Source organism: Oncorhynchus keta, chromosome 32 (assembly GCF_023373465.1).
Source record: "Oncorhynchus keta strain PuntledgeMale-10-30-2019 chromosome 32, Oket_V2, whole genome shotgun sequence".
In the NCBI taxonomy this organism is placed as follows: Eukaryota; Metazoa; Chordata; class Actinopteri; order Salmoniformes; family Salmonidae; genus Oncorhynchus; species Oncorhynchus keta.
The window spans coordinates 27,081,618-27,108,783 of record NC_068452.1 but is presented as its reverse complement, the minus strand read 5'-3'; the positions used below and the strand labels follow the sequence as shown (position 1 = coordinate 27,108,783).

General features: G+C 41.4%; 5 protein-coding genes across 7 annotated transcripts; 2 read left to right on the top strand and 3 right to left on the bottom strand.

The window, feature by feature from the left end:
- Positions 1-662: 662 nt before the first annotated feature.
- LOC118365492 (heme-binding protein 1-like) lies at positions 663-7,594 on the top strand. Its single transcript, XM_035747748.2, has 4 exons — positions 663-1,070; positions 4,252-4,390; positions 4,955-5,135; positions 5,273-7,594. The coding sequence occupies exons 1-4, from the start codon at positions 993-995 to the stop codon at positions 5,448-5,450; spliced, it is 576 nt and encodes a 191-aa protein (XP_035603641.1). The 5' UTR covers positions 663-992; the 3' UTR covers positions 5,451-7,594.
- Positions 6,486-12,284, bottom strand: LOC118365491 (WW domain-binding protein 2-like). Its single transcript, XM_035747747.2, has 8 exons — positions 12,104-12,284; positions 11,224-11,332; positions 9,687-9,825; positions 9,219-9,311; positions 8,822-9,007; positions 8,470-8,553; positions 7,942-8,018; positions 6,486-7,829 (listed from the first exon to the last, which is right to left on the bottom strand). Exons 1-8 carry the CDS (start codon positions 12,160-12,162, stop codon positions 7,755-7,757), a joined length of 822 nt encoding a protein of 273 aa, XP_035603640.1. The 5' UTR covers positions 12,163-12,284; the 3' UTR covers positions 6,486-7,754.
- A 1,393-nt stretch (positions 12,285-13,677) lies between these two features.
- On the top strand, positions 13,678-18,555 carry LOC118365488 (zona pellucida sperm-binding protein 4-like). The gene is made up of 12 exons (XM_035747744.2): positions 13,678-14,039; positions 14,133-14,254; positions 14,355-14,475; positions 14,592-14,726; positions 14,890-15,062; positions 15,218-15,297; positions 15,430-15,557; positions 15,705-15,888; positions 16,002-16,146; positions 17,221-17,290; positions 17,388-17,506; positions 18,229-18,555. The coding sequence occupies exons 1-11, from the start codon at positions 13,856-13,858 to the stop codon at positions 17,498-17,500; spliced, it is 1,455 nt and encodes a 484-aa protein (XP_035603637.1). The 5' UTR covers positions 13,678-13,855; the 3' UTR covers positions 17,501-17,506; positions 18,229-18,555.
- A 158-nt stretch (positions 18,556-18,713) lies between these two features.
- On the bottom strand, positions 18,714-20,815 carry LOC118365489 (ribosomal RNA-processing protein 7 homolog A). Of its 2 annotated transcripts, none has more exons than XM_035747745.2 (7): positions 20,660-20,815; positions 20,099-20,241; positions 19,818-19,943; positions 19,584-19,707; positions 19,337-19,434; positions 19,057-19,264; positions 18,714-18,890 (listed from the first exon to the last, which is right to left on the bottom strand). In XM_035747745.2, the coding sequence occupies exons 1-7, from the start codon at positions 20,718-20,720 to the stop codon at positions 18,805-18,807; spliced, it is 846 nt and encodes a 281-aa protein (XP_035603638.2). In that variant the 5' UTR covers positions 20,721-20,815; the 3' UTR covers positions 18,714-18,804. The 2 variants fall into 2 exon arrangements, with proteins under 2 accessions (XP_035603638.2, XP_035603639.1); XM_035747746.2 differs by having other exon boundaries at positions 19,584-19,677.
- A 742-nt stretch (positions 20,816-21,557) lies between these two features.
- Positions 21,558-27,050, bottom strand: LOC118365487 (polymerase delta-interacting protein 3-like). 2 transcript variants are annotated; one of them, XM_035747742.2, is made up of 10 exons: positions 26,909-27,050; positions 26,044-26,150; positions 25,156-25,574; positions 24,763-24,825; positions 24,517-24,591; positions 24,088-24,315; positions 23,214-23,291; positions 22,939-23,068; positions 22,722-22,788; positions 21,558-22,552 (listed from the first exon to the last, which is right to left on the bottom strand). In XM_035747742.2, exons 1-10 carry the CDS (start codon positions 26,974-26,976, stop codon positions 22,345-22,347), a joined length of 1,443 nt encoding a protein of 480 aa, XP_035603635.1. In that variant the 5' UTR covers positions 26,977-27,050; the 3' UTR covers positions 21,558-22,344. The 2 variants fall into 2 exon arrangements, with proteins under 2 accessions (XP_035603635.1, XP_035603636.1); XM_035747743.2 differs by having other exon boundaries at positions 24,763-24,822.
- Between the last annotated feature and the right edge of the window lie 116 nt (positions 27,051-27,166).

The window sequence follows — 27,166 nt, the reverse complement described above, 5'->3', positions numbered from 1 at the left end:
AACTCTCCCCATTCCATTTGTTACACGGTGACTAAGATTCTTCTGTGTGGGTTTAAATAGATTGACCCTAGAGCTACGCAGCACACTGTGACACATCGGGACAAGAAATATGCTTGCACATGCGCGGCAGCACCCACCGTCCACATGCATGCAGTGGGAATGTAATGCATAGTGGCATACCAACAGATAGCGTCAAATTATATCGTTATAAAGTCGCAAAATAACACGCGTCTCTACACCCCACTCCTCCATTCATACCAAGACATGGAATTACTTTGACACAGCTGGCGAGAGAGAACATAATGTTGCACAAGCGTGTCACTGCTATGTGTATGTTTTGAGGTGGTATGTGAAAAGCGAATGACAGATTCTCATTTCAATCACGATTCTGTATTACTAAATACAGTAGTCTACACCGCTGCATTAAGTATTCAGTATATGAATGTTTCATGCGAGTATAACATTACGCAGTGGAGATCTAAATACAAATGAAATAAACTAGACACTAGACCATGTTACCGCCTGCAATAATGTGCATGGTAATCGGTGGGAATCATTAATGTTAAGTGAATGAAAAGTAGGCTAGATATTAAGTGGAAATTTTAAAATAAATAAAAAAGAGTGGAGGCGGGGTAGGGAGGGCGGAGACAGTGGTTTATATTCGTGTGTCTGTAACTCGTCAACTCTTCTAGTGAGCTAGAAGCAAGATTCGCTATTTCAACCTAGTTGCACTACTAGGTAACAATATTATATAAATAAGCGAATAGATATAGGTTCTGATTTGAATCCAATAAGGCCGAGGATCAAGGAAAGGAGTGTACAACATATTTTAAGTGAATCTCCTTATGTGATTTTAAAAGTTGGACAAAAATAAGAAGGTAGGTTAGATTATGAAATAAGAACAAGTTGTTTCACACAGGAAACAGGCGGAAAGCATATCCTAGTATAAAGACACAACGCGCGCAGCAGAGTGGTGACCTGGCCAGAGCGCGATGTTTGGAATGATAAAGAATTCCATTTTCGGGAACACGGAAGAAACGGACTACAAATTGCTCAGCAGCGAGACCAAGGTAGGATACACCTTGACCTGTCAGTTTCAACTTTAGAGTGTGTGTGTCTGTCAGTCAAGCATTGCATCACTTGGTCGCGCGCGCCACTGTACACCTCCGTCTTGTTTGGTGCATAAAACAACTGGTCATTACAGACAGATCTCTTCAGTATCTCGCAATTTCAAAATAAATTCTAAGACAGTTTTAGTTTGTTACTCACTTTGGTTGCAGTGAAACTAGCCTATTGGCCCGAGCCTACCATGATCTCAAGAAAAATGTATTTTGATTATCAGTAGGCCTGTGTATTATGCATTTTATGGGTTATGTAATGCCAATACCTTTAAAGTGTTTGACCTTTTGAAACCAACCATTATTAATTACACCTTACCTCCTGACACCTGTGAGCTCACAGTAGAGGGTGGGGGCAGATCTCTGTGTTCCCTATGACCTCATTAGTGGCACCACTGTGTATACTGCTACACTGACCCTACAGCTGACAGACACATCTACAGACATTGGCCTGACAAAAAGACTGATCATGAACCTGGAACTACGTCAATCTATAACATGCAACCAGATGACCAAAAAGACTGAGGAATAGGAAAAAGACACTATCAATAGACACATGAGTGGCCATTAAATAGGCGATAGGCTATTAGCAGTTTTGAAGTCAGTTAGTGCTAAATCTGTTAACTTCACTCGAGACTAATGATCACACTGAAATCTCACACAGACACACGATCAGAGGAAATCTGAGAGGAGTCTGACATCATACACTCGTAATTAAAACTGACTACAGATGAATTGTCTACACATGCTCAGACAGACAAACACACACACACACACACACACACACACACACACACACACACACACACACAGAGTTTGGTGGGCCCTCATATTACAAACGGCTTAGAAATGGAAGGAGATGGCTTTAAAGCTAGAATCCTTAGTAGTTACATCCATTTTTTGGACTTATAAATTAATGATATCTACACATTGATTCTTGAAGAATATAAAATAAATGCCCCATGAGCTTGGTTCAACTGTCATACCCCATCACCCCAATGTTGGTAAACAACGTAAATGTAAAAAAACACTGTATAGCCTCAAAACATGGTTAAAACTATAATTTTGGTATCATGGATGGTCAGTCCTTGTGTCCTTTCTCTGTCTGTGCATTTAAGAGCGGTTTCAAAACAGAGGCGGGTGCTATATTCTTTTTATTTTCATGTTTTTGTCTTCTTCCCAGTATTGATATTACGCACTGTTTTAATTCCTCTGAAATGATCTTACTTGGCACCATGAATTGTTTAGTAATGACAAGACATTTGATTAGATGGACGAGTTGACAGCACAATATGCTTATTATATAATGACAGCACATTGTCTATTTCTTGATACACAAGACAGGCTCATACTCCAAGACAACTGAATGGTTATAGAGGCCATAGTTGTCATGTAAGATTGAAATGTCAACTTCTCTGTGTGAGAGGTTCACAAACTTCCCATGAGATTGTGTGGTGACATTCAAACCAATTAAAACCTTTTGTTTAAAAGTTAGAAAAAGAAAGAGAGCGGGTTGAATATGAAATGAATTTCTAATATTAGCACATCCACAATAATTATGGCCCATGTATACCCAGCTGAGACACAGAGTAATTATTAAATACGAAGGTTGCAGGATTCCAGCTAAGCACACACACTAATTGCACCTTTAGACTGAACTCAGGAACAAAGTGTTCAATTATTGCTGTTGGAACATGTCACCTACATGTATTGTTAATGTTGGTCACAGTGACATATACCGTGGGCTCCAAAGTATTGGGACAGTGAATTTTGTTGTTGTTTTGGCTCTGTACTCTTGTACTTTTGGATAATTTTAATCTAAATAAGAATATAATGTTTCCAAATACTTAACTTTGTAATACTTTAATGCACATATAAGTGAATATGTCCCAATTATTTTGGACCCCCAAAAGAAGTGCTGTATCTAAATGGTTCACACAACATGGATGAAAATACCCTCAAGAGGACTATCTGCACTTTAACCTAATAGTCAGTGTATCATTTCAAATCCAAAGTGCTGGAGTACAGAGCCAAAATAACCAAAATTGTGGAACAACACAATGGGAATGACTATGCAGTGGGCCAGTTGACACCAGTGACACATCATAGTAAGAAAACATGTTAAAGATATGGCATTACTGTCATCCCATCTTGACTGTAGTTATGTCTTATGAGCTTTACATTTACATTTATTCCACAGTCTCAAGGATGGGTTGCAACCACAACGCCTTCATCAATATGAACACCAAACACTAGTCAGAAGCACTATGAACGAGTTCTCGACATCCCAATTAGACCAGCTGTAGTGTCGTGGCAAGGAAACAAAACACAAAGCAGATTTCATTTCTTTAGGAAAACAACTCTAATATTGGAAACAAACATTATTATGTTGTCATCCAGTCCTACTTTTAAATAGTGTTTTCAGTGCATAATGTAGTATTTACATTGCATTATATGTCTAGTCATGTAGCAGGCATTCACATTCAGCGTGAGTGATTTAAAACAAGGGATAACTTAGAGGAATGGATCTGAACAAAACAATTGGTGCTTTCAAAAATGCGGCCTTCGCAAAACTGATTTACTCAAGACTGGTTATGGAAGGAGTGATTATTGTGAAACGTAACATTCCTCTGTTATTTAATGGTTGATATTTCTCAGCATAAGCCTTCCTCTTAGGACAAGTACATCATAACATGTATACGAACAGGCAGCAAGTCAGTGAGTGTGTGTACACACCGCATTAACCCCACTGTGTCATGTGTGTGTGCGCGCGCAGCGCCTATGGTTTGGTCTTATGTAAGAACAGGCGTCTTTGTCCCATTATTCTCTTTAGGCTTCATTAAACACTGCGGGGCCTTGAGAGCAGAGCAGGAAAGAACTGGAATCAAATCAGCGTAATATTTTTGATCTAGATCCTTTTCTAGGGGCATTTGGCTGTCCTCTGTTCATTTCCACTCCAAGTGTTTCACCGGCATCAGTGAGCACAGATTCTGCCCATAGCATATCGCCAATCACTGCACCCCCAGCCCCAACCCCTCTAACCCCCAAGTAGTGTGTGGCATCCTTCCCTCTGAACAGTTTGTCAACGTGTGTCATTGGTGAATCACGTTTTGCCTCCCGCTCTCTTCCCCAGGAGGGGGTCAGCTACGAGGTGCGGAGGTACGATGGTGTAAAGTATGCCTCAGTGAGCTCAGAGGGGCGGACCTTTGACCAGGTGACGGGGGAGCTAGTGAGGAAGCTTCTCGTGTACATTGGGGGAAGCAACGACCAAGGTGAGCCAATCAGAGAGCAGGGCCTGTCCTGTCAGTGAGTGGACTTCATATGTGGACACATCTTTAATGAGCCCTAAGCTCATAAAGATCTAGGGGCTCGACTCAATCCATATCACTGAAGTTCATCGCTATAGCGCAATTGAAATTTGAAGGACATTTCCTGATTGAGCCGACATATGCAGCGTTTACCATGAATGCGGGAAAACATTGCCTTTAAATTTCGAACTAACCTCTGTAGCGCAGGTCTTAAGCACTACGGATTGAATTGAGCCACCAATGTAATGTGCATATCTGAAAGTATTGAATTGATGTAAGCGAGTAATATGGTGAAAATTCTTCCTCGTCTACTAGAGGATTTGATAGTGTTATTACCATGTTACTGGCACCTATTCACTACTTTCAGATCTTCAAGGGTGACTGAAGAAGTGTCTACTCTGTTTGATGCTAGAGGTCAGTTTGAAACTGGGCCTAAGAGGATGCAATGAACTCGATGCACACATAACACTGTTGCAATAAGTTGTCTGCTATCCCCTCTATCTGTCCTCTGTATCTTTGTTTTCCAAGGGGAGGCAATGGGGACGACAGCACCGGTTATCATCACAGTATATCCCAGGGACGACGGTGTGATGTCACGCCGTTTGGTGGTTAGCCTCAGGATTCCTACCAACTACCAAGTCAGTCCCCCTGTGCCCATCGACAGTGCCATCAGAATCGAGGATCGACCCGGCATGACTGTCTACTCACTGTGGGGTCTCCATGCAGTCTTCACCTCACTTTGTTCTTGAATTCTTTACGATAATTGTTTTATTTAATATTCATATTCAATGATTTGATCACATATCCTCTTTATCTCTCCTATCCACCTACCCTTTCTTTTCACAGGCAGTTTGGAGGCTTCGCAGGGGAGACTGAGTACCGAGCAGAGGCCTCTCGCCTAACCAAAACTCTTGGTGAGACTGCCCCATTTCAGCGGAAACAGTACTTCTGCTGCACCTACGACCCACCAATGAAACCCTACGGCCGACGCAACGAGGTGTGGTTCCTACAGGAGGAGCCATAAGGGAAGCATTAAGACCGACTCTTAATAACCTATAGTCACTTCCTCTCCTTCGTCTTCACTGTTCACTCCACATCTGGATCTTTATCCCCAAAAAAATAGGATATGTGAACACAATATGGCAACAACAGGGGATTTGTTTTCAAATCAGTGCAAATGAAGGAGAGGTGATGCAAAGAAGTGTATTAGACTATTGAAAGGTCATAAAGGGGAGGGATGGGCAGCAGGCTACATAGTTACTGGTCCAAAGTAGTGCAATAGTACGGTACCATTATCAGTAACTGGATATTAAGTGGCCTTGGGTAGGAGCCACTAACCACAATGTACCGCTGTGTGTTATAGGTGGTACATCATTAAGTTCTTATTTTGTACACCCAGGGTTTGACACTCCCCTTAAAACATGCTTCATAGTGCTGGGAAGAAAAGCACATTAAATCACTGTACACATATCACTATTCAGCAGTCTAATTAAATGATGCTTCACTTCACACACACCATAAAAACAAAATGACAGTTAAGTATTCAATAAGTAAATTAAGTTTTAAAAAGCACAATTCCTTTTCCCAAGGGAGGGGATTGGAAATAAACTAGGAATTGAGCCATAGAGTAGTGATAGTCAAATGTTTTCCTGAGTATGAATTAGTTGGTGGGGAGGGTATGAAGGGGAAATGTGTTAGTCATTCCTTAAGTGTTATCATTTGAGATGTCCAATCCTTCTGTGATGATGACATGAAAACTTTAAGACAGCAGTTGTGTGTAGTGAATGTTTTGGCGTGCTTGTATTTGGAGTCTTTGAATTGTAATGTTAATTATTATGATTCTTGAAACTGTATTTTGAAATACCTCTGTATGGTGTGATTTTCTGTGAAAATATGGAGTGACGATATCGTCAGGATTTGATAGCGTTTTATATCATAATATGTTATTCAAGATATTACTAATACGATTTTTTTGTGCAATACTGACATTTCCTTTTTTTTTTTGTTCTATACAAAAAAAAGAATGCTTAAAATACTGGCACACCACTGTTTTGGATAATCGATTTACATAAACATTTATTTATTATTAGATTTTGAATCAATATAAAGAACTCAAAATAAGGAGTATGGTTTACAAACAAAATATTTCAGACATTTGATTAATTTAAGCAGATAATTAAAACCAACCAAACCTCTAACCTAAAACTAGTACAAAAATGTCCTCTCTATGCACTCTGAGAAAATAGCAATTATATGGTCTGTTAGTCACTACAACTCAGTTTAATCAGGAATAAATTAGTGGTTTTCACAGGTTAATTCATCACAACTGCAAGAAAGCACTGTGTAGCGGGCTAGCGGCTAAATAAATACATGGCCTAGTAACCCAACACTTGTGTAATTGCACAGAGTAGGGTTTTGGTTTCAGCCGGGCTTTGCATTCATCAATACAATATACAAGGTTCGACTAGGACATGGGTTATTCATGTGACCAGTTATCATCTCTAGGCTCAACACAAGTTATTTGTGAGATCTAGGAACATTGCACATTACCAATAATCTCACATATGTAGCGGTACATGTCAGTGCTCCATCCAATTGCCATATTCAAACAACATGCACTTCCTTCCTTCCTTCAATAAAAAGCCAGAAATAATCTAGAAAGGTATGGTGTGCAATGAGAGCACTGGGAACTTCAGCTTTCATTCAAGGCTCTCTGGAACAAACTTAAACCACGCACCAACACAATGGAAACACTTACTGTGAACGTGAATGTAAAAATACTTTACAATACTAGTAGGAATAGAAATTGTCGTTTTGTTAATAAGCATCAACATTTTAATTGAAAATGGTTATAAAATGTATTTTGGTAATAAACCTCTAGATTTAAAAAATGCTGTAAATATTTAATGCCTATACATTCCCCATACTGCCCATCACATGTTCCTCAACAGGGCAGTTAGAAACCCTTCCCTAAGTACAGGACACTTCCACATTCTAACAGACTGAGGGAGAGAGAGACCACCATGATAACTGAAAAGATTGAATACTTATCTGTTAAGTGAATAACCATTTACTTGGCAATTGACAAAATAAAATAAACTGAGTGGGAGGGGGTGAAATAAAGCTTTACTCATGATTAAAAGGAAACATTCATCATTTGAAAATGTCCCAACATTGTTGTGCCTCAAAATTATTTGTGTGAATTGCCAGAAAAATAATCTTGCCTTTTTGTCAATGTAGTACTTCATACTTTCCTTTCCAGTCTAATAATTATCATCCCCTTAATAATTTGCTGTTACATTTATTAGGGGATGATGGTTATTGAGCTTTAGTTGTTCTTCTTCTCTGGATAGCCTGGGTAAGGAGCAGGAGGGGCAGAAGGTGCATAGGGAGGAGGCTGTTCCTATGTTGGAATAAACAGGGATAGAATATCTTCAAAACGCTGAACTAAAAACATCAACACAGCATAAAGTGCATGCACTGACTGGACATGGAGAGAATAACAGGTCCCTTACCATGGGCATGTAGACATTGTGGGGGTTGTTGGGGTTGAAATAGGCGCTGCCTGCTGCCTCTGCTGCCTTGGCATTACCTGAGGATCAGGGAGAGAAATGAGGGGAGAATAATGTACAGTAACTGATACAGAAGCACATGCTTCTGTAGAGTAACTGTAGAGTAGGAGAGACAATGGAGCACACTTAGCACAGTATATTGCAGCAGGACACTCGTGACAAGACCTCTTCCGGACAGAATGATGCACACGTCCAACTCTATTTCAATTCTCCAAAACCCACAAATAGACACACAACTGACATGTAAAAGAGGCGTACTGAGTTTAGAACAACTGGGTTGTTTCATGGGGTAAGGGAGACTAGGGGTGAGAGGTATTTTGTTTGTTTCTCCTTTTTAATATGATGTATACCGTTTACGACATCAGCACTCCTTTCTCAGTGCCATGCGTCATGTGCTTCATATTGAGGCAGACTGATGGGATCAGACAGATGCAGCGATGCAGACATACAGAGAGAGACAGGGAGACAAACCTGCAGGGGGAGCAGCCCAGTTTTGGGGGGGCCCAGGATAGGGGGGAGGTGGGGCCATGTAGGCAGGGGCAGATGGGTACATTCCTGCAACACACGAGAGAATACCCAAAATACTCATAACAGCCTTGGGGACACATCTTTACTTGAATAGTTATAAATATTGACACCAATCAATAAAATTCATAACAATGGAGGCGTTATTGAAAATGTTTCCGTATTTAAGTGTTATGCAATGTCTAATGTAAACTTAAATCTCCTAGCATCACAGCATTTGATTCTCAATTATTATGACCCAAACCTGCATAACATACAAACAGTTTTATAGTGATGATAAAGTTATTTAATAACAAACCTGCAGCTGCCATAGGGTAGGGATAGCCCATGTTGCCTGGGGGAGCCTGGTAGAAACCATTCTGCTGGGGTGGGGGTTCATACGGGTAGTTCTGAGGAACAGGTGGTAGGCCGTAGCCATTCATCACTCCAGGAGAGGGATAGCCAAAGGAGGCACCTCCGTTTTGAGCAGGAGGGGCACGAGATGCTAAAACAAAGTTGAGGGTTAATCCTAAAATACAGACTGGACTAAAAGAGTAACATGTATAACAAATATGTAGCCTAACAAATATAACAAACTTTGACTGCATTTTAATTAATGAAACATGTACGATATAAACTTGAGTACAGCAGATACTGTATGTTAAATGACAAATAGGCTCTGTACTGACAAACATGGCAGTGATGAAATGACTTACCATTTGTTGCCAGTTTGAAGAGGTGCTGACCTAACTCGATGGCTCCCCCACTGGAAAAAGACATCTTGAAGCTAGCTTGGCCTTCCCAGCCTCCTGAAACCAAAGAAATGAGTGTCAAAACATTGATGAGGACTGTGTCTTTGCATTAAATTACACGTCTGATATTGAATTATAATCAGTGCTTTGGAGGAGATGTCACACTTCAATTTCTTTGACTGCTGCTAAACACTACTATTGCTGCTGGTATAAACTCTGACACATAGACATTGTAAAGTAAAATGAGATTGTGGTTTACAGACTGATGTCAGCCTCGGAAAATATCTGGCCTTGGCAAATCACCCTTGCGTCATTGATTCACTTCTGCATGTATTCCTAGGACACATCAGGCCATGAACACTTTGCATGCTCTACAGTTATTTCCTCATGATGGTGTTGAATGCTATGGGAGGACTACAAACTGCTGCCTACCCCCAGCTTCAGCAGACACTGTGCCCCTGATGTAATTGGCGGCGAAGACTGGCTGCTCAATGCTGCAGCCCTTCATCAGGTAGTACGGGAACATCACAGACCCCAGGCTGTCCTTGGCATTACTTGACACAAACACCAACTGAAACGAGGACAAACAGAGAGAAAGAGGGCAATGAGATGGGACGTAGAGCAATGGTAGTCCTCCAGTTTGTGATACTCATCGTTTGATGTGACGCAGACAGGATGGTGTGAGTGGTGAAACAGAAGAGTTTTTATTTGTATTTAAAAAAAAACCTTTTACCCCTTTTTCTCAATATCCAATTGTAGCTACAACTAGTCTTGTAGCTGCAACTACCCTACGGACTCAGGATGGTCGAGAGCCATGCGTCCTCTGAAACACGACCCTGCCAAGCCACTCTGCTCACCTAACCCAGCCGAACCAATGTGTTTGAGGAAACACCATCCAGCAGGCGACCGGCCCGCCACAAGGAGTCACTGGAGCGCGATGGGACAAGGGCATTCCGGCAGGCCAAACCCTCCCTAACCCGGACGACGCTAGGCCAATTGAGCGCCGCCTCATGGGTCTACGGGTCGAGGTCAGCTGCGTCACAGCCTGGGATTGAACCCGGGTCTGTAGTGACGCCTCTAGCACTGCGATGCAGTGCCTTAGACCGCCACGCCACTTTTGAGTTTTGATGTTGAGTCTTTTCCCAACAAAATGATGTTAGGATATATAAGTTAGCCCATTAAAGCTTTTGTGCCGAATACATTACGTTGTTACAGGTGTCAAGCTTATGGGCATGTGGCAGCAGTGTGAAGGAGGGAGGTTCCTAGATGTGAGAAGTGTGCAGAAGGGCATGAGACAAAGGAATGTGTAGCATTGGGGAAAGTAGTGGTATGTGTTAACTGTAGGGGGGCTGGAGATCAGAAATGTTCGGTGCGAGAGGCAGGTTGAGGTTTCCAGGGTTAGAGTAGTGCAGAAGTTGTCGTATGCTAAGGTACTGAAGAAAGTAGAGGAAGATGGGTCAAGGGGGAGGGATCCTGAGAGGAGTGGTGTGAGTAGTAGAACAGTACCAGTACAGAGGGATAGGCTAAAAAGTTATATGTTTCAGTAAGATTGGATTTTTAGCATTTATAGCAATGGTTATCAACAGTACTGCAGGTATGGAACGTAAGTTGCAGAAAATTGAGGTTGTGGTGGCAGCTGCAGAGATGTAATTTGGGTGTGTGAGACTTGACGTCAGAAGAGTTACAGGATGTGTTCAGTGGTGGTTTCCCATCTTTTCAGGCTGTTGAACTGAGGTAGGACTAAATAGATTTAAATAGTGGAGCAGGGTGGTGGGTTTTTATTGAGTGCAGGGTTAGATGGTAGGGTATTTGTAGATTGTTTTGTATAGATTTCTTTAAGCAAAAATTATATATTCCAGTCTAGTAGGTGACGGTAATGCAACATTTATTGGATGCCAACCGCTATTAAAGAAAAATGATTGTCTTCCAACAGGCACACAGGACCAGCATGGTCAGATAATAAACATACCCTGTATGGAGTGAGGTAAACAGTCCCTTTCTTGGTCCCCCTCAGCAGGTCTGTCTTGCTGGTGACATCACTGAAGGACAGCTCCACATTCTTGCATTCCCTCAACACACTAGTGGATGATACATGTTCAGTTTAGGCATGTGTAGTGAATTTACAGACAAATAGGTATAGTATGTATGATAGGTCCTCCATAGGTCAAATACTGTCGCAGAATCGAGCGTCAAGGAACATAGTGGGATTCTGTATGGTCTACATCATTTCACATAGGCCTACTATTGGCATTTCACATACTGGTTAAATCTAATACTTCCAGAATGTGCCAAATCGAACTATTATGAAAAGTTCTTTATTCGTATATTTCCTAAGTTCCTGTTACTTTATCAACTTCCTAAAACTGTCACACCGTTTACTTTAGACTCAGGTGGTAGTAGAGGCGGGCGGGCTCACTCTCTTTGTTGACTTTGCTGTGTCTACCTCCCTGGAAAACAAACTTATTTAGCTAGCTTACTTGTACATCTAGTTTTACTAAAGTAAGAAAATATATCTAGCTAACGTTAGCTTTAATAAGTTCATAAGGCGTAATGATGACTGACTGACTTGGTACTTAGGTAGCTTTTCCTGCCAGCAAGGCCAACGACAACGCTGACTGAGAGTTAGCTAACAGTTAGCTCGCTAAAAATAATTAAACCAGCTAGCTAACGACGTTAGGACTATAAAATAGCGCTTGCTGAATGAAAAAAGCAACCCAAGTAGCTAACTGACATTGGCTAGATTGAATTAACACTATGTACGGAAGCAATCTTGCTAGCTAACATTACCATAACAGCTAACTAAGCTACCTTTAGAAAGTGAGCTTCGTGGCGATTAATGATTCACTAACCTCTCGCCGTTGTTTATCAAAACTCCTCCGTTTTGAGAATGATTTCGATTTAAAGCCATGTTCAGATAGTCTAATGTACTCTTCGTCAGGTACAGCTACACACTGGAAATAAGAGGAATGCCCCAAAAACCTCAAAGTGTTACGTCACAGGATCAGCTGTTTCATGTTCTGTGACTGCAATGTTCTGTTTGCCAACATTGTTTCCCATATTGTCAACAAGCCTTTGAATTGAGATTGTCATATAAATCTAGTGTGTTGAGGTTAGGTAGGATGTTTGAGATTGGTTTGGATGAAATAATACAGCATTGTGGTTGTGAAGAGAGCTGAGCAGGCCTAAGGAGTGTAAATGCTTTTCATATATGATTAATTATTGCTTAAATATCATCCATTATTTTATGTTTTTATAGAATGTGCTTCGAGTTTGCCTCTCAGTCATAGTCCAATACTAGAACATCTAATGGGTGGCTATATATTCCAAATTGGGTTATATAATGCTGCTTGTACATCCAACACATGTAATGGAAAAGCTAGTAGGCCAATTGTGTAATCAGTTTATGACTCATGAGTCATGACTTATGTATGGTCCAAAAAAAGGATGGAATACAGAAAAGAAAAATACATGTGAACATTTTCTCATCACTTAGTTTAACTATGTGTATATCATGTCCATTCCACTTTTAACTGACATGAGGCATGTCTCGTCTCAGTGGAACAACTTTTAATTTAGCAGCAATTATGTGGATCACATGAATTTACAAGTAATCTTGCTCTACGATCTTCCTCACATTGCTACATGCAAAAAGTAGACTTCCAAGCGTTGTCCTATATAGATATTTGCATCATGTTCTGTGTCTGCATTACATGGGGGACAATGCCATGCATGGGCACAGTGACAGTAGGCCTACTGAACACAGTGTTTATAGTATGAAGATACAACATTCTATTTAATTTTGTGGCTTCCAATATGTAGCAAGAAGATGGGCCTGGCTATGTAATAAAATAAGATAGTTCTTTATTAATCCCCAAAAGGGCACATTTGATTGAACCAGCCAATACATAACACCACCAATAAATACACAATAAAACACAACAAAGGACACACTGACATTAATAGCAGCACATCATCAATGAATATAAGTGCTCATGTTAAAAAGCCTCATAGCATAGGGGCTGAGAAATGAGCATGACAACTGAGAGAAGAGATGGGGATTGAGGTTGTTATGTAATATTTGCATTTACTGACCCTGAGGTGAACATTAATTGCCTAGTATTGTAGGCAGAGTGCAAATGTGCCATACACTACCATCACTTTACTTTGACCTTTTAATCAAGGGTGATATGTCCTTATTTTCCATCGGATTCAACATAGAATTATAATGAAAGTCCACAATATAGCAGAACCTTTCCCCACAGTAAAGAAAACAATGGGGTAAACGTTGGAAGGATCGCTTAATAATAAATCAAATGTATTCATAAAATGAAATGTTATCATTCAGTCACGGATGTATTACATACAGCAGGCCACCATACAGTCAGACTGTGATAATTGATTTAATCACCTGTAGGCTAACAAAGCCTGACGCAATGTCCTGCCTTATCACTCCAATTACTGGTCTTGCAAGACACGTTTCTTCACTACACAAAGAAACCACACAAATACCGCGCAAAATATTACTTTTGTCACAATATTTTATATTGTTCAATTGTGAATCATTTAACTAATTAAAACATAGCATAACCTGTAGCCTAACAATGCTACTTATGATTTGTGTAATGTTTGCATTCTTTGCGCCATATTACCGATGCCTTTCAACTCTCGTGCAGCAGAAAACCGCTCAAACTAGAGCACAAGTTGCCCTGCCTCGAGTCACCTGCACCGCCCGACGAATACGCGCAGTGTTTGGTCAAGCGGTTCTTCATAACCTGCACGTAAAAGGTAAATAGCCATTATATTTTAGCCCTCTATATCTGCAGATTTTGTTTGTTTAATTAGAATGTATGGTATGCTGGGTGATCTCATTTTCCCCAGACAGGTCTGGAGTCAGTGTGCCTGTGCCAAAAGCCAAAGAACATTGTGGAGTGAGAAGGGGAGAGAAGAATGGTACCCTTTCTTTCCAGAGTCGATATGACAGTTGCTACACACAGGTTGAGGTATGGTAATGTATTTTTTTGATGTTCATTGCATTGAGAGGTCTTGGTCTGTGTGTGAACCTTCTGATTGCCATATCAAACCACTTTGGTCTATCTTTAGGGTGACACAGTGGTTGTGTCTTTGAGAGTCCAGCTGGACGCAGGGGATCAATGGTACAGGGTCAGTATTAGCTGCCCCCTACTCAAGAAGATGGCCCAGAAACCCATCATTGGTCGCACCTGTGAGTTCATATAATATCATAGGGAGTGAATTTAGATTATTTATCCCACATAGTGATTGCAGTGCCATTTAGTACCACCTCTGTAAAAGTCATTCTTCCAATTTACTTTCCTTCAGCACGATCAGGAAAATGCAGCATCCATAGAGCTTTGCGTGTGGACTGTGGTCCCCAGGATGTCTCCAATGATGGCTGTCTCAAACTGGGATGCTGCTATGATGACCATGACTCAACTTGCTATTACAGAATGAACAGTAATGGAATTAGTTTTGTGTGTATTTTGTACAATTGAGAACATGCTTCTGAAAGAAAGTATCAGCAGAGGAATAGTAACTGTTGTGGTGAGATTGGCGCATACTGATATCAGAGATTAAATGTCAAGAATAACTCCTTGTTTCTGTCTCCTCTTGCGCTCAGCCTGTTCTCTGGATGGCCATTTTGTGTTCTCTGTGAAGGCAACAGACACTGATCCCCCAATCAACCCCAACAACCTTGCCGTCAAGGGTCAGCCACAGTGCTCTCCTGTAGCTACCTCTGCAGATACAGCTGTCTTTAAAATCGGGGTGAGGGAGTGTGGCACAAAGATGATGGTGAGTCAGTTGGCCTAGTTTACCTTCTGCCCTAATCTACAGTAGTATACTTCTGTCCAGAATGCCTTTGGTAGTAGTATAATGCTGCTTTTTCTTGCAGTGTTGAATACTCTTAGGTATGCTAAAACAACTTGTTCCCCCTCTTATATTTACAGGTGAATGGGGATGTTGTAAGCTATGAGGTAGAGGTTGAGGAACTGCATCCAAAGATTACAGGCAAACATTCTCCCTTCAGGTAGCTGCTTATTTCTCTTCCTGCATGTGGACAGTGCACTACAATTTGGACTACTTTACCATATAGTGGCTTTAGCCAGAACCTAATTGCTTGAAACTGGAGTATATGTTTTGAATGAGACTTGGTTTGTAGTCTGCAGGTCCGGTGTCAATACGAGGGGTCAGCTCTCCTCCACACTGATCTGTGGTCCTTAAACCCAACTAACCCTCCACCTGTGACTGCAATGGGGACTGTCCGAGTGCAGATGAGAATAGCCACAGGTACTGTAGTAAAACAATCTGGTTTCCACAGACAAAGCAAGGGATGCCAAATCCAATCACTGCAAGTATATGGCATCAAGAGTTGTCACTTCAACACACTGTTACACTGGTAGACCTCCATCACCCTGGCCCTTTTCTTTTTTCCAGATGAGTCCTTTAACTCTTTCCTCCCTGAGGACCAGCTGCCCCTGACCCTCTATCTGCATAAGCCTGTGTATGTGGAGGTGTCAATCTCTCCACCCTCCCCTGACCCCAGTCTCTCCCTGCGTGTGCGTGACTGCTTCGCCTACCCTGCCTCCAGACACTCCGTATGGACACTACTCTATGATGGGTGAGAGGGAGGGAGACAAAAGTTTTCCTATACTGACTCAAGATTAATCACTGTGAATATGAAGACTGTATACATTGGTTTAGTAGTCTCACTCCCATCCTTCTCCCTGACAGCTGTCCTAACCCTCTGGACAACATGAGGGGTTCTGTCCCAGTGGACAGTCAGGGGAAGACAACCTCTCACTCCCAGGTCAGGAGGTTTGATGTCAAGACCTTTTCCTTCGTGGACCCTGAGACGGGCAATCCCAGTGTGGAAGAGGTAAGGTCTATCCTATTTATCTGAAGAATCTGAACATTTTGTTAATATACTGAACAAAAATATAAACGCAACATGTAAAGTGTTGGTCCCATGTTTCATGAGCTGAAATAAAATATCCCAGAACTCTTCCATACACACACACAAAGCATATTTCTCTCAAATGTTGTGCACAAATTTGTTTCCATCCCCCGTTAGTGAGCATTTCTCATTTGCCAAGATAATCCATCCACCTGAAAGGTGTGGCATATCAAGAAACCGATTAAACGGCATGATCATTACAGAGGTGCACCTTGTTCTGGGGATAAGAAAAGGCCACTCTAAAATGTGCAGTTTTGTCACACAACACAATGTCTCAGGTTTTGAGAGAGCGTGCAATTGACATTCTGACTGCAGGAAGATCCACCAGAGTTGTTGCCAGAGAATTTGTTTATTTCTCCACCATAAGCTGCCCCCGTCGTTTTAGAGAATTTGGCAGTATGTCCAACCAGTCACACAACCACAGACCACGTGTAACCACATCAGCCCAGGACCTCCACATCCGGCTTCTTCACCTGCGGGATTGTCCAGCCACCCGGACAGCTGATGAAATTGAGGAGTATTTCTGTCTGTAATAAAGCTCTTCTGTGGGGAAAAACGAATTCTGATTGGCTGGGCCTGGTTCCCAAGTGTTTGGGCCTATGTCCTCCCAGGCCCACCCATGGCTGCGCCCCTGCCCAATCATATGAAATCCATAGATTAGGGCCTAATTTATTTATTTCAATTGACTCATTTCCTTATGAACTGTAAAATTGTTGAAATTATTGCATGTTATTATTTTTGTTTGGTATATATTGTCAAAACAAAGATCTCTTGGTCCTCCATCTGCTACAGTGTTTCCCAACCCTGATCATCGATGACCCAACAGTACACATTTTCATTGTAGCCCTGACAAGCACACCTGATTCAACTAATCATCAAGCCCTCAATGAGTTGAATGAGGTGTTTTGTCCAGGACTACAATGGAAATGTGTACTGTTGGGGTACTGGAGGACCAGGGTTAGGGAAAAACACTGATTACTGAATCTTGTCTCTCAGGTGTACTTTTACTGCTGGGTGGAAATCTGCACAGAGGAGGAAGAGTGTAGACAACATTGCTCCATCACCTGTGAGTGTTTCAGGTCTCTATGTTCTACATTCACCCTAACACTGTGAATTGGGTTATTTCATCCAATAGTCATGCTGTCTCATCCTCTTCCATCCAGCACCTGATGGTGAGAGGGCGAGGAGGGAGTCTGGGTCAGATCGAGTCACCCAGTTAGTCTCATTTGGTCCTGTTTTGTTGGGTCAGAACAGTAAGGGAATCCTAGTGATCTGAATATAGGTAAGCACATTCTAAATAGGGGAGAGTGGGGTAAGTTGAGCCATTTTTTTTTTTAGATTCAACATCACTCTGTCATGGGAAATGTAGTATTCTTTCTAACAAAGATATCTACTTATTTCAGGATGTGTATCCCTGGAAATAATCTGAATTAATTTAAGCGTGAGTTTAAAACATAGCTTGACCCCGAGTAGTTGAGCCACCTACACATTTCTGTACTGGATTAAATATTACCATCTTTTTAAAATCCTGTATATTTTTCACAAACACAATCGCTCTTTTAGTCTTTTAATCAATTTAAGCATATTTCAACACAGGCTTAACACCTAACGTACTTTTTTACACTTTTAACATATACCAGCGATAATGCCTTGCATTATGCCTGGGAAGAACTCTTACATTTTCTCACTTGCCTTTGGCTCAACTTACTCCAAGGCAAACATTTTTACTATATTAACCCACACAACAACGATGCACTTTCATGCCAGGCTTAGGACCACGTATTTGAGCTTATAGACTCCAACTGATGTATAGAACAATCTTTAATGATCTATTTTAGTTTAGATCCAAGCGTCATAACTTGCTTACGTCTTTTTTCCATGTGGTTTCTTTCTTCAGACTCCATGAAATTACATCTTCATACCCAAAATGTCTCAACTTACCCCACAGCTGCTGTGTGAGTGGAATAAAACTGACTAACGTTTTCTCTTGCTGGCGGCCCTCAGCATTTCAGGTGTAAATGTACTCTGTCACCTCCATCCTGTTTTTCCTCCTGTTCTCTTCATGGTCGATGAGTTAAGTGGAAGAAAATGATGTGGAACTGGAAACGAGAAACGATGAGACTGGCCTACAGGTTGAACAAGCCCAATAAAGCACCTCTATGAACACTTATTTATAATTGGTATTTTATTTCAACTACCATTAAATACCTTCACCTGCCATGTGCATTCCAAATGTACATCACATGTATTATGCTGCCAGTTTGCCTTTGACACTTTGTTAAAGGTCACGTAAACTGAATACATAGCGCTACACCTGAAAATAAATATTAACGCCTCCTATCCTACAGCCCCAGAAATAGCAGAATACAAGGGTGTCTGTTGGAAAACATGAAGTGATCTTAAGGTAATGATTCACAACTTTTGAATCAAATACCAAACAAACTTAGACTCCATACATTACTGTATCAGTGACAAACAAGAACTATACAAACAGAATAAATTGATATTTATTGACATCAATGGTGTGGTTAGGTGGTTTAAAAAACAGGAAGGTGGGGAGAATCTCAGAAGAAACTTGATTCAGTAAGGTCGGAACTTCCTCTGTGCTCTTAGCAAAGCAATTCGCTGTTTGTCCTCTTCAAACTTTTTCCTCAGTTCAGCGATGTCTGAAAGAGAGAATAACCCTTTTCAAAATGCAGAGTGACTGAGTAATAGGGACAGAGTTAGCAGTGAAGACAGAATGACTGAACAAAAGTTTTGCACTAAAGAATAAAAGGATTTCACCACACATTGTGCTTCTGTTGTGATCAAATGACTAGAACCATAACTTACGTTCTTTCTGTGTGTTTCTGTGCTGCCAGGTGTAGAAGTTCATGAGCTCCTTCCGCTTCCTTTTTCTGCTCTCCTTCTGCAGAGCTTTCTGATTGGATACCTCACTGTGGGGGCGGGTCTTGGTCCCACTTTTAACCCTGGTAACTTTTACCCAGCCCTCCTCATCCTCCAGCTGCTCCTCAGCCTCCTCCTTTTGTCGCTCTGCCTCCTGGGTAAGAAAAAAAATGTTAACAGAAATACCAAAATGAGTTGAGATTGAGATACAGGGGGAGAATTTGACCTCTTCTTTTCTCTTATCATAATCCTGCATGAAGGTGTCAACTGCCTCCTGTAGTTTGTCTGGCTGAGCAAATGACTGCTTGTACTGATGAATCCATTCTAAAGGCAAAGAAATAAAAGCAAGACAGAAGTGAAAGGCATGTTAAATACTGTATTAAATCTGGGTGAAATATCTTTCCAATTTTATACATTCTGCCGATATTTAGAAAAGACCAAGCATCTAGAAGAACACTTTAAAGCTCACTTACTCTGTAGACCTGTCCACACAGGTCGCTGCTCTGTGGAAACAACCAATGGGACATCATGGGGATGGGACTTCACTGCTGTAATACTGATGGCCTTCTGAAACACGATGTAACCCACTCTGAACCCCTTTAGGGAATGGAAACAGAAAAGGCTCAATACTGAAAAGGTGTCCATAGGCACTTCAATAATCAATCTGATCTAAACACTGAGCTTCGTTGTCCGGATTCAGGGCATACCTGTTTTTGTGCTGGTGTGAAATACTTGGCCAGCTTGGGTCCTGAGTGCTCAAAGGACCCTGGCTTCTCTCTCAGCTCCACAGACTGAACAGGACCAAACTGAGAGAAGAGCTCCTTTATCACACCCTGAAAGACAGCAGAAAGAGATTAGTACATTTATACCTTATTTAAGCCACAGACAGCTGTAGCACAAACATTTCATTTTTCTGTTGACTTGCTAATAGTACAACAATCACATGCACACTGATTGGTAATTGACAGTCTTTACAACATAAACGTACCTCAGAGCAATATGGGGGAATGTTAAGGACAAACAGTGTTCTGTCGAGGGGTCTTTGTGTGGTTTTCTCTGCTCGCACCCGGTGCTCTTTTACACATATTTTGTGCTGGGCAACACTGTCAGTACTGAACTGTAGAGAAAGCACTGAGAAGAGTAGTTCAGTCAGAATACAGTCAAAACAGAAACATCTGTCTAGGCAGGCCCTAATACATTGTCTCCAACTCCAGGGAGACGCACAAGTTACTAATGGCTTCAGCCTGAGAGTAAAACATAGTAGACAATATTTGCTTAAACTACATGATGTAGTCCAAATAATATACAGACATCAAGTTGAGCGATTTTAATCGTTAAACACAAACAACCTCAAGACTCATGTGCTTACAAAGTTTGGTCTTGAAGCAAGCTTAAATTGAGTGTTCGACATACGTTGTGGAGTTAGCTAGCTCGAAGCAAGCCAGTGTGGTTGGAACAGAATGAGATCATGATCGAACTAACAAACCCAAAATTATATTTTTTAAATCACATTCTCCGTTTACGTGTGTTATTTTTTAACAATGGTTACCTGTAAAACCTCCTGGAATAACACAAGCCTGGTTGGCATGTTTCTTCTTGGACGGCGCCATCTTCTTTGCGACCTTTCACACAGGAAGTAGAAATGGATTGGTTGTAGTCTAAATATGCTTAATACAAATCCCCCCACCAAAAATGTCGATCCTACTTTTTGGAGGCTCTAGCTGTGTATCACAGGGGTTCTCAAAATGGGGTCCAGGTGTACTGCAGGGTTCCGTTGCCAGATCAACATATATATTTAACATTACATTTTTTTAAAGTAATATTACTAACAGATTATACGACTTTTTGTCAAAGGATCCGTGGAATAAATGTAAAGTATGTAATAGAGCACTATGTAATAGTATTTATTTACAATGTATGTCCTTAGCCCTGGGCAACATGGGCCAAGGGAGGCTCAGGGATATTGGTATTCACAGTACGCCACCATTTATACATTTTTAAACTCAATACTATTCCCAAATGGAAGCTTTAAAACAGCAGCTTGCTCTCTGCCTCATGGCAAAACGTGTAGAATTACAGAATAGCTTTAAAGCTGGAACAACAAAACATGTCTGCCCATGACAAAATTAAAACAGCTACATTTTCTCTCAAATGCCAAGAGCAGGGTATTTTAAATGCTCCTTCCCAGGGTCTGGGACTTTGTCTGCTGTGCAAACCATGTAAAAACCCCTGAAAACCCTTTTTAAATTGCACTCGCGTTGTAATCTGTTTATGAGGGGGTCCCTGATGAATTTGCTATCACAAAAGGGATCTCCGGCCCCAAAAGGTTTTGTGAAGCCCGGTCTAGCAGACAAACAAAGACACTAATGCAAAATGATCTAAATTCTATTGAGAAATAAGGATATGAACCAATGATTTATATACACACACATCAATATGGACACGTCTTTATAAAGCAACATATTTATTGGCAGTAATTAACTTGTACATAGATCTGACCTCACTACCATATCTTCATGACTGACATAAAAGGCAGCTGTAAAAAGCAATTTACAGACAGTTGAACATAAATTGAGCAAATTAGCATAACTTCTCTGAGCTGCTCAAAAAGCAATAGAGTAAAATAACAGTCACATAAGCATAGAACAACCTGAATGCCACAAAAAGGAGAATGGCAAACCAAATACCACAACGGAATACAAGCATGTGTACAAGTCATTCTGAAATCAAACTTTATATTATGTCCAGTACAAGAACCACTGTTGCCTGTAGTTCACAGTACAATTATCTTCATGGGTTTGTGCATCAGGTCATAGTGAGACCATTGGTTGGGGGGGGGGGGAAAGACTCCAACCAGCACAAAACATCTCATGATTCCAAGAGGGGTGTTCAATGTGAACTATTTGAACAGTTGTAAAAGTGAACCATGTGATATCCCCCCACCAAATTTGATTAAAACAATAAATGAACAAATCAGACTGCCTCACATTGGTCGGTTATGAGACATGCATCTATGTAGTTCGCCACGATTACAAATGGTTTTCTTTTCTAAAAATCTGGACGACGACACCAGTGTTAATTTTAGATGTTACAACCTGCCAATCAATGATCGGTCACAATTTATACAAATACAGTATCATGCTATTTGATCATCTCAGTAGATGTCTCCGTCAAACAGGAGGGTGGATGTATTATGTGTTGTGTGACACGTATGTGTGTGGATGTACTAGAAAGTTATATCTTAATGCGGAAGGCTGTGCACTGTGAACCGGGAGACTCTGTGGTAGAGGGGGTCTGGACAGTAGATTTGAACAGGGCCTTGAGGATGGTCTGGGGATCCACCTCAGGTGTGGGTTGAGAGGAGGCTGGACGACCCCCGGGGCGAGACAAAGAGAGGGGCAGACCCTCTTTCCTTCCAGTGCCTGGAGTGTCACTGAGCCTCCTGTGAGAGAGAAATGGGGGATTTTATGTGATGCTGAAAGACAATGTGCATTGCAATTGGAAAGGAAGAAATCATGCACATTGTGGACTACAATTTAATACTTTGATTTGCATGCAACGCGACCAAGGGGGCAGTGAGAAATATGAATATAACAGAGACAGAGACTTACAAAAGAATGGGCTGGTCTGAAGTGATGACATTCCCCTGTATGTGAAGATTGCACTTCATGGGCTGGCCTTGGGAAGAGAATGAATAAAGATTTAAGAAAGTAAAACCAATGCCTTCTCAGATAACTATTCATCATCACCTGCATCATTACCCAAGGCTGGTTCCCCAAAAACTCAATCAACCTTAAAATAAATGTTGCCCTTGCTGAAGGCCCTTACCATCCAGACAGCGGTTGTTGTATTTCCTGTAGGCGCTCACAGCATCCTCCTTCCTCACAAACACCACTTCAGCAATCCCCACCTTCACCAGCCTCGCTCGCTTCAAGGCACCGCACACACAGAACAGCTCCTGTGGACAGTCACAAGAACACAGGAAAAAGGTCAGTTGAATGTGCTAAATGAGTCATGGCTGCATCGTAAGCAGGTCTGAAACTTACACAAACAGCTAGAGAGAATCTAAAACAGCAGAGAACTGAACATTGTGAGGCACTTACCACTATGTCCTCTTCAGTGACACGGGGGTGCAGATTATTCACTGTTATTTTAGTCCCCTCCAGAGGACTGAAGGTAGGCTGAAGGGGTGCACCAAAACACTTTACAATCAAATACAAGTCACACCAACACAATAAGCCAATGCTATGCTTTATGTTTATCTATCGTCAACGAGAGAGAAGTAGGTTGATTACGGACCCCAAGGCTTGCTATGCTGCCAACTAGTGATGTTAAAGGCCCAGTGCAGTCCAAAATGTGACTTTCCTGGTGGCAGTTATATGTTGAACACTTAATACTTAATTGTTTGAAACCTGGACGCTTTCCTTCATATGAAAAAATGTCAGTTCCTTTTACGCATGCAAAGCATCTTCTGTTGGTCACATAATTTTACTGTTTAGAACTAATTTAACCGCTTGTTAACTGGTTAGAGCAGGGGTGGGCATTGGTGTCACACTTTTTCTCCATCCCTAGCAAACACAGCTGGTTAATCAAACTGCATTCTAAACTGAAGATCATGATTAGGTGGTTATTGGAGTCAGACGTGTTAGCTGGGGCTGGGGCAAAACTGTGACACCAATCAGGACCCCGAGGACTGGAATTGCCCACCGCTGGGTTAGAGATATATATACTTTGAGATTTGACAAGGAGGCCATTTATCTACTTCCCCAGAGTCAGATAAACTTGTGGATACCATTTGTATGTCTCTGTCCAGTATTAATTTAGAAGTAGTTTTGCAAGCCAATGATAACTAGCATTAGCACAATGACTGGAAGTCTATAGGTATCTGCTAGCATCCCTACCAACACATTCCTATAGAGATGACCTTATGTAATCCAGTGCTCCAGTAGCTGAGTGAAGGGACATGTGAAGACTGACCTGTGGGGGTGGAGGAGGCTGGGAGTTGGGCTCCGCTGTGGGCCCTGCCTGCCGGAGGGTCCTGGAGATGGGCTGTAAGGCGAGAGCAGAAGAGCGGGAGGCCCCTACACTAGGGTTGGGTCTTGTGGGTGTCACAGGCACTGGGGGACGAGGAGCGGTGTACGCATCGTTTTTGACTACTTTAGTGATGGGGGCTGACATACTGAAAGGGCAGCCCAGGGTGCCAGGCTGTTGGAGAAAGAGAGGAAGCATTGAAACTTTTCAGTGAATGAATGGAACGTTGAGCGTGAGACACCAATGCAGCCAGTGTGGCAGTATTAAAGGGATATTTGAGTTATATTGAATAATAAATAATTACAGATACAGATCATTTAGGAAAAAGCAACAGAAAGAGAGAAAAGTTAAGAAAACATAGCATAGTCTTCACACCCGTGACTGCAGCATATGGTTGCCAGTGGTGGTCTTCATCTGTTTGCTAGGGATATCATCATCACCTGAGAAAGACTGAGTGAGAGATGGTACGTTACTCACATATGCATTGCAGTGACGCATGACCAGCAGAAATCAACCAAATTCAGTTGATATACTCTAAAGAAAACTTTATTATCTAAGATCATTTTAATCAATTCTGCCATCTAACTTCTGATTCTTATCTTTTCAAAAAATGTCCCTTACCTGGGAACCCCTGCTTGGCATTTTCATACGGATCCCACTTGACATCCCTACCGGCCTTTGCTGCTAAAATAAAGTGAAATAATATCATTATTCAGAAGAAGGTGAATTAATATACTTGACTCTAAAAGCATGCTACAAATAACTAAATAGCAAATAAGCCTAGTTGAACTTTCAACTAATTTCCAATTAACTTCAGCTAGCAACTATGTTTGGAGTGAAGCTATGCTTTACCACTATAAACAATGCAATAATTTGCATTCTCTCTTATCTGTGCACATCTTGAGCGACAAGTGGGTAAATTCTGTCTAGTAGCTAAGCATGGATAATATTAGAGCAGATCCTGGACCTGTGGTTACTGTCACTTTGGAGCCAACTGTCAGCCTGATCACTTACCTGGATGGTTTTGGTGATCTTCATGGGTGCCACCATTCCTTGGCTTGGTGGAGCTCCAATGGTCCTCTTGAGGCTCAGCCTATCACGAGCGTCCATCATCCTCTTAGGTGCACCCCCCAGCTGTGGCGTAACCCCAGCTCTAATGTTCATTCCTTGTAGGTTGGGGGTAAACTGCCTGGCATTTGCACTGGCAATTTCGTTGGAAGTGTGTATCTGTATCTGCTGCACATGTGTCTGTAGCTGTGCTGCTGGTATCTGCTGTAAACTCTGTGGGGTAACATTAAATGTATTCGGACCTCCTTTCCGTGAGTTGATCATCTGTCGGGCATCCTGGACCCCACCTGCTCCTCCTCCGCCACGGATTCGGAAGCGGGCATCTTTCTGGCCAAGTTTCTCTCTTGCATCCTTCACTTGAAAAGCTGGAGGAAGCGAAAGCAGGACAAGAGTGAGCAGAAGGCAAGAAACCATTCCAATGCCTGATCTGACTTGTAAGAATGCATAACAGAACGTAATGTAGTCCAACAGTAAAATGTGTAGTTTGAAACAAAATATTATTTTGTAAATGGGGCTAAGGTAAGAGAGACATCCAGATCAGATCTCTTGAAGTCTCAATAAGCATTTTTCATGTCCACTTGACACAATCAATCCGTCAAATGGAATACATCCCTCTACTTCTCAATAGGGCAATAGGCAGGGCCTCACACAAAATACCTGCTTTAACTCTGGCAAAGGCTGGGGCATGTATTATTTTACCCATTACCCTGAGCATTGCTCTAAAAGCTGTTCAGAATTAAATAATTGTTTGAGTTCCAACAAAGTCATTCTGTTGAATATTTGATACTATTGAAAGGCTATTTGCCCTGCAGGCCAGGTCTTGTTTTTGGTTACCAGTTCCTCCTCCTCCACCAAGTCTCTGTCTGACATCTGTCATCCCAATTTTCTGTCGGGCATCAAAGGTCCTCCCGACCCCTCCAGCACCCCTGCCGAACATAGGCCTGAAAGACAAGAGGAAGTGGTCGACATTGGTGTCAACTAGTGGTAGCCCAATCCTCCATGATCTAATATCCACATTTAGCAAAACACACATGGAGCTCGTTTAACACCAGCTATAGTATTTCATTGTGTCCTACATTCAGTATGGCTCTCTAGGTATACTCAAAGCGATATACAAAATCAAATAGTGTAACGTTAAATGTTCTGATATGCGCTCCTTGTGTTTTCCAAAATGTGAATATTAGATAATGGAGGACTAGGCTACAACTAGTTGACTACATATAGGTAGAGAATCTACAAGACTGCCAGGCGCTCTGTACCATATCTATAGGTATACTAAATAGTTACGCTAAACGTTTCTGCGTTTGTAACCATTGTTAGTTTATAGCTAACTACCGAACGTACAATCCAGCGAACTGTTTACCTTATTCGGTCATTTTGGTCGATAGCTAACTTACCGTCATCAGTGGTTGATAAAACATCAGTTTTACCTAGTTAGCTAACAAATTAAACGGAGCACTGATAAATAGCTAGCTGCGCGTATTTTGCTCATTGATATCAGGTGTAGCGATAGATAGTAACGTTAGCTACATGATTGTAGCAAATCCAACGGCGAGTACAGGCCTTGAAAAAGGACCGCTGAGGAACTGAAATAGCCGAGGCTTTCTGGAAAATGAATTTCTTCATTACGTTGAATGATACAACTCAATGCATAACGTTCATAAATTGCATTCAAACTCATAAATTGCTAAATTAATACCTTTTAATTGTTTCTTTGTTGTTGAAACCGCGTCGACGTATCACTTCGTCCAAAGAAATATCTTCCATCTTCTTTGACTCAAACGCATGAGTGATCGTAACTGGACAGAGAAAAACGAGAAGAGACTATGGAAGGCAAGTTGGATCAAAAATGGCGAACTCATAAAATAATAGCTCCTTGAAAAACTACATTGTTGACACCATAATAGAATTACGTATACAAATTAAATATATCTATGTTGTTTGAAATACCAATACA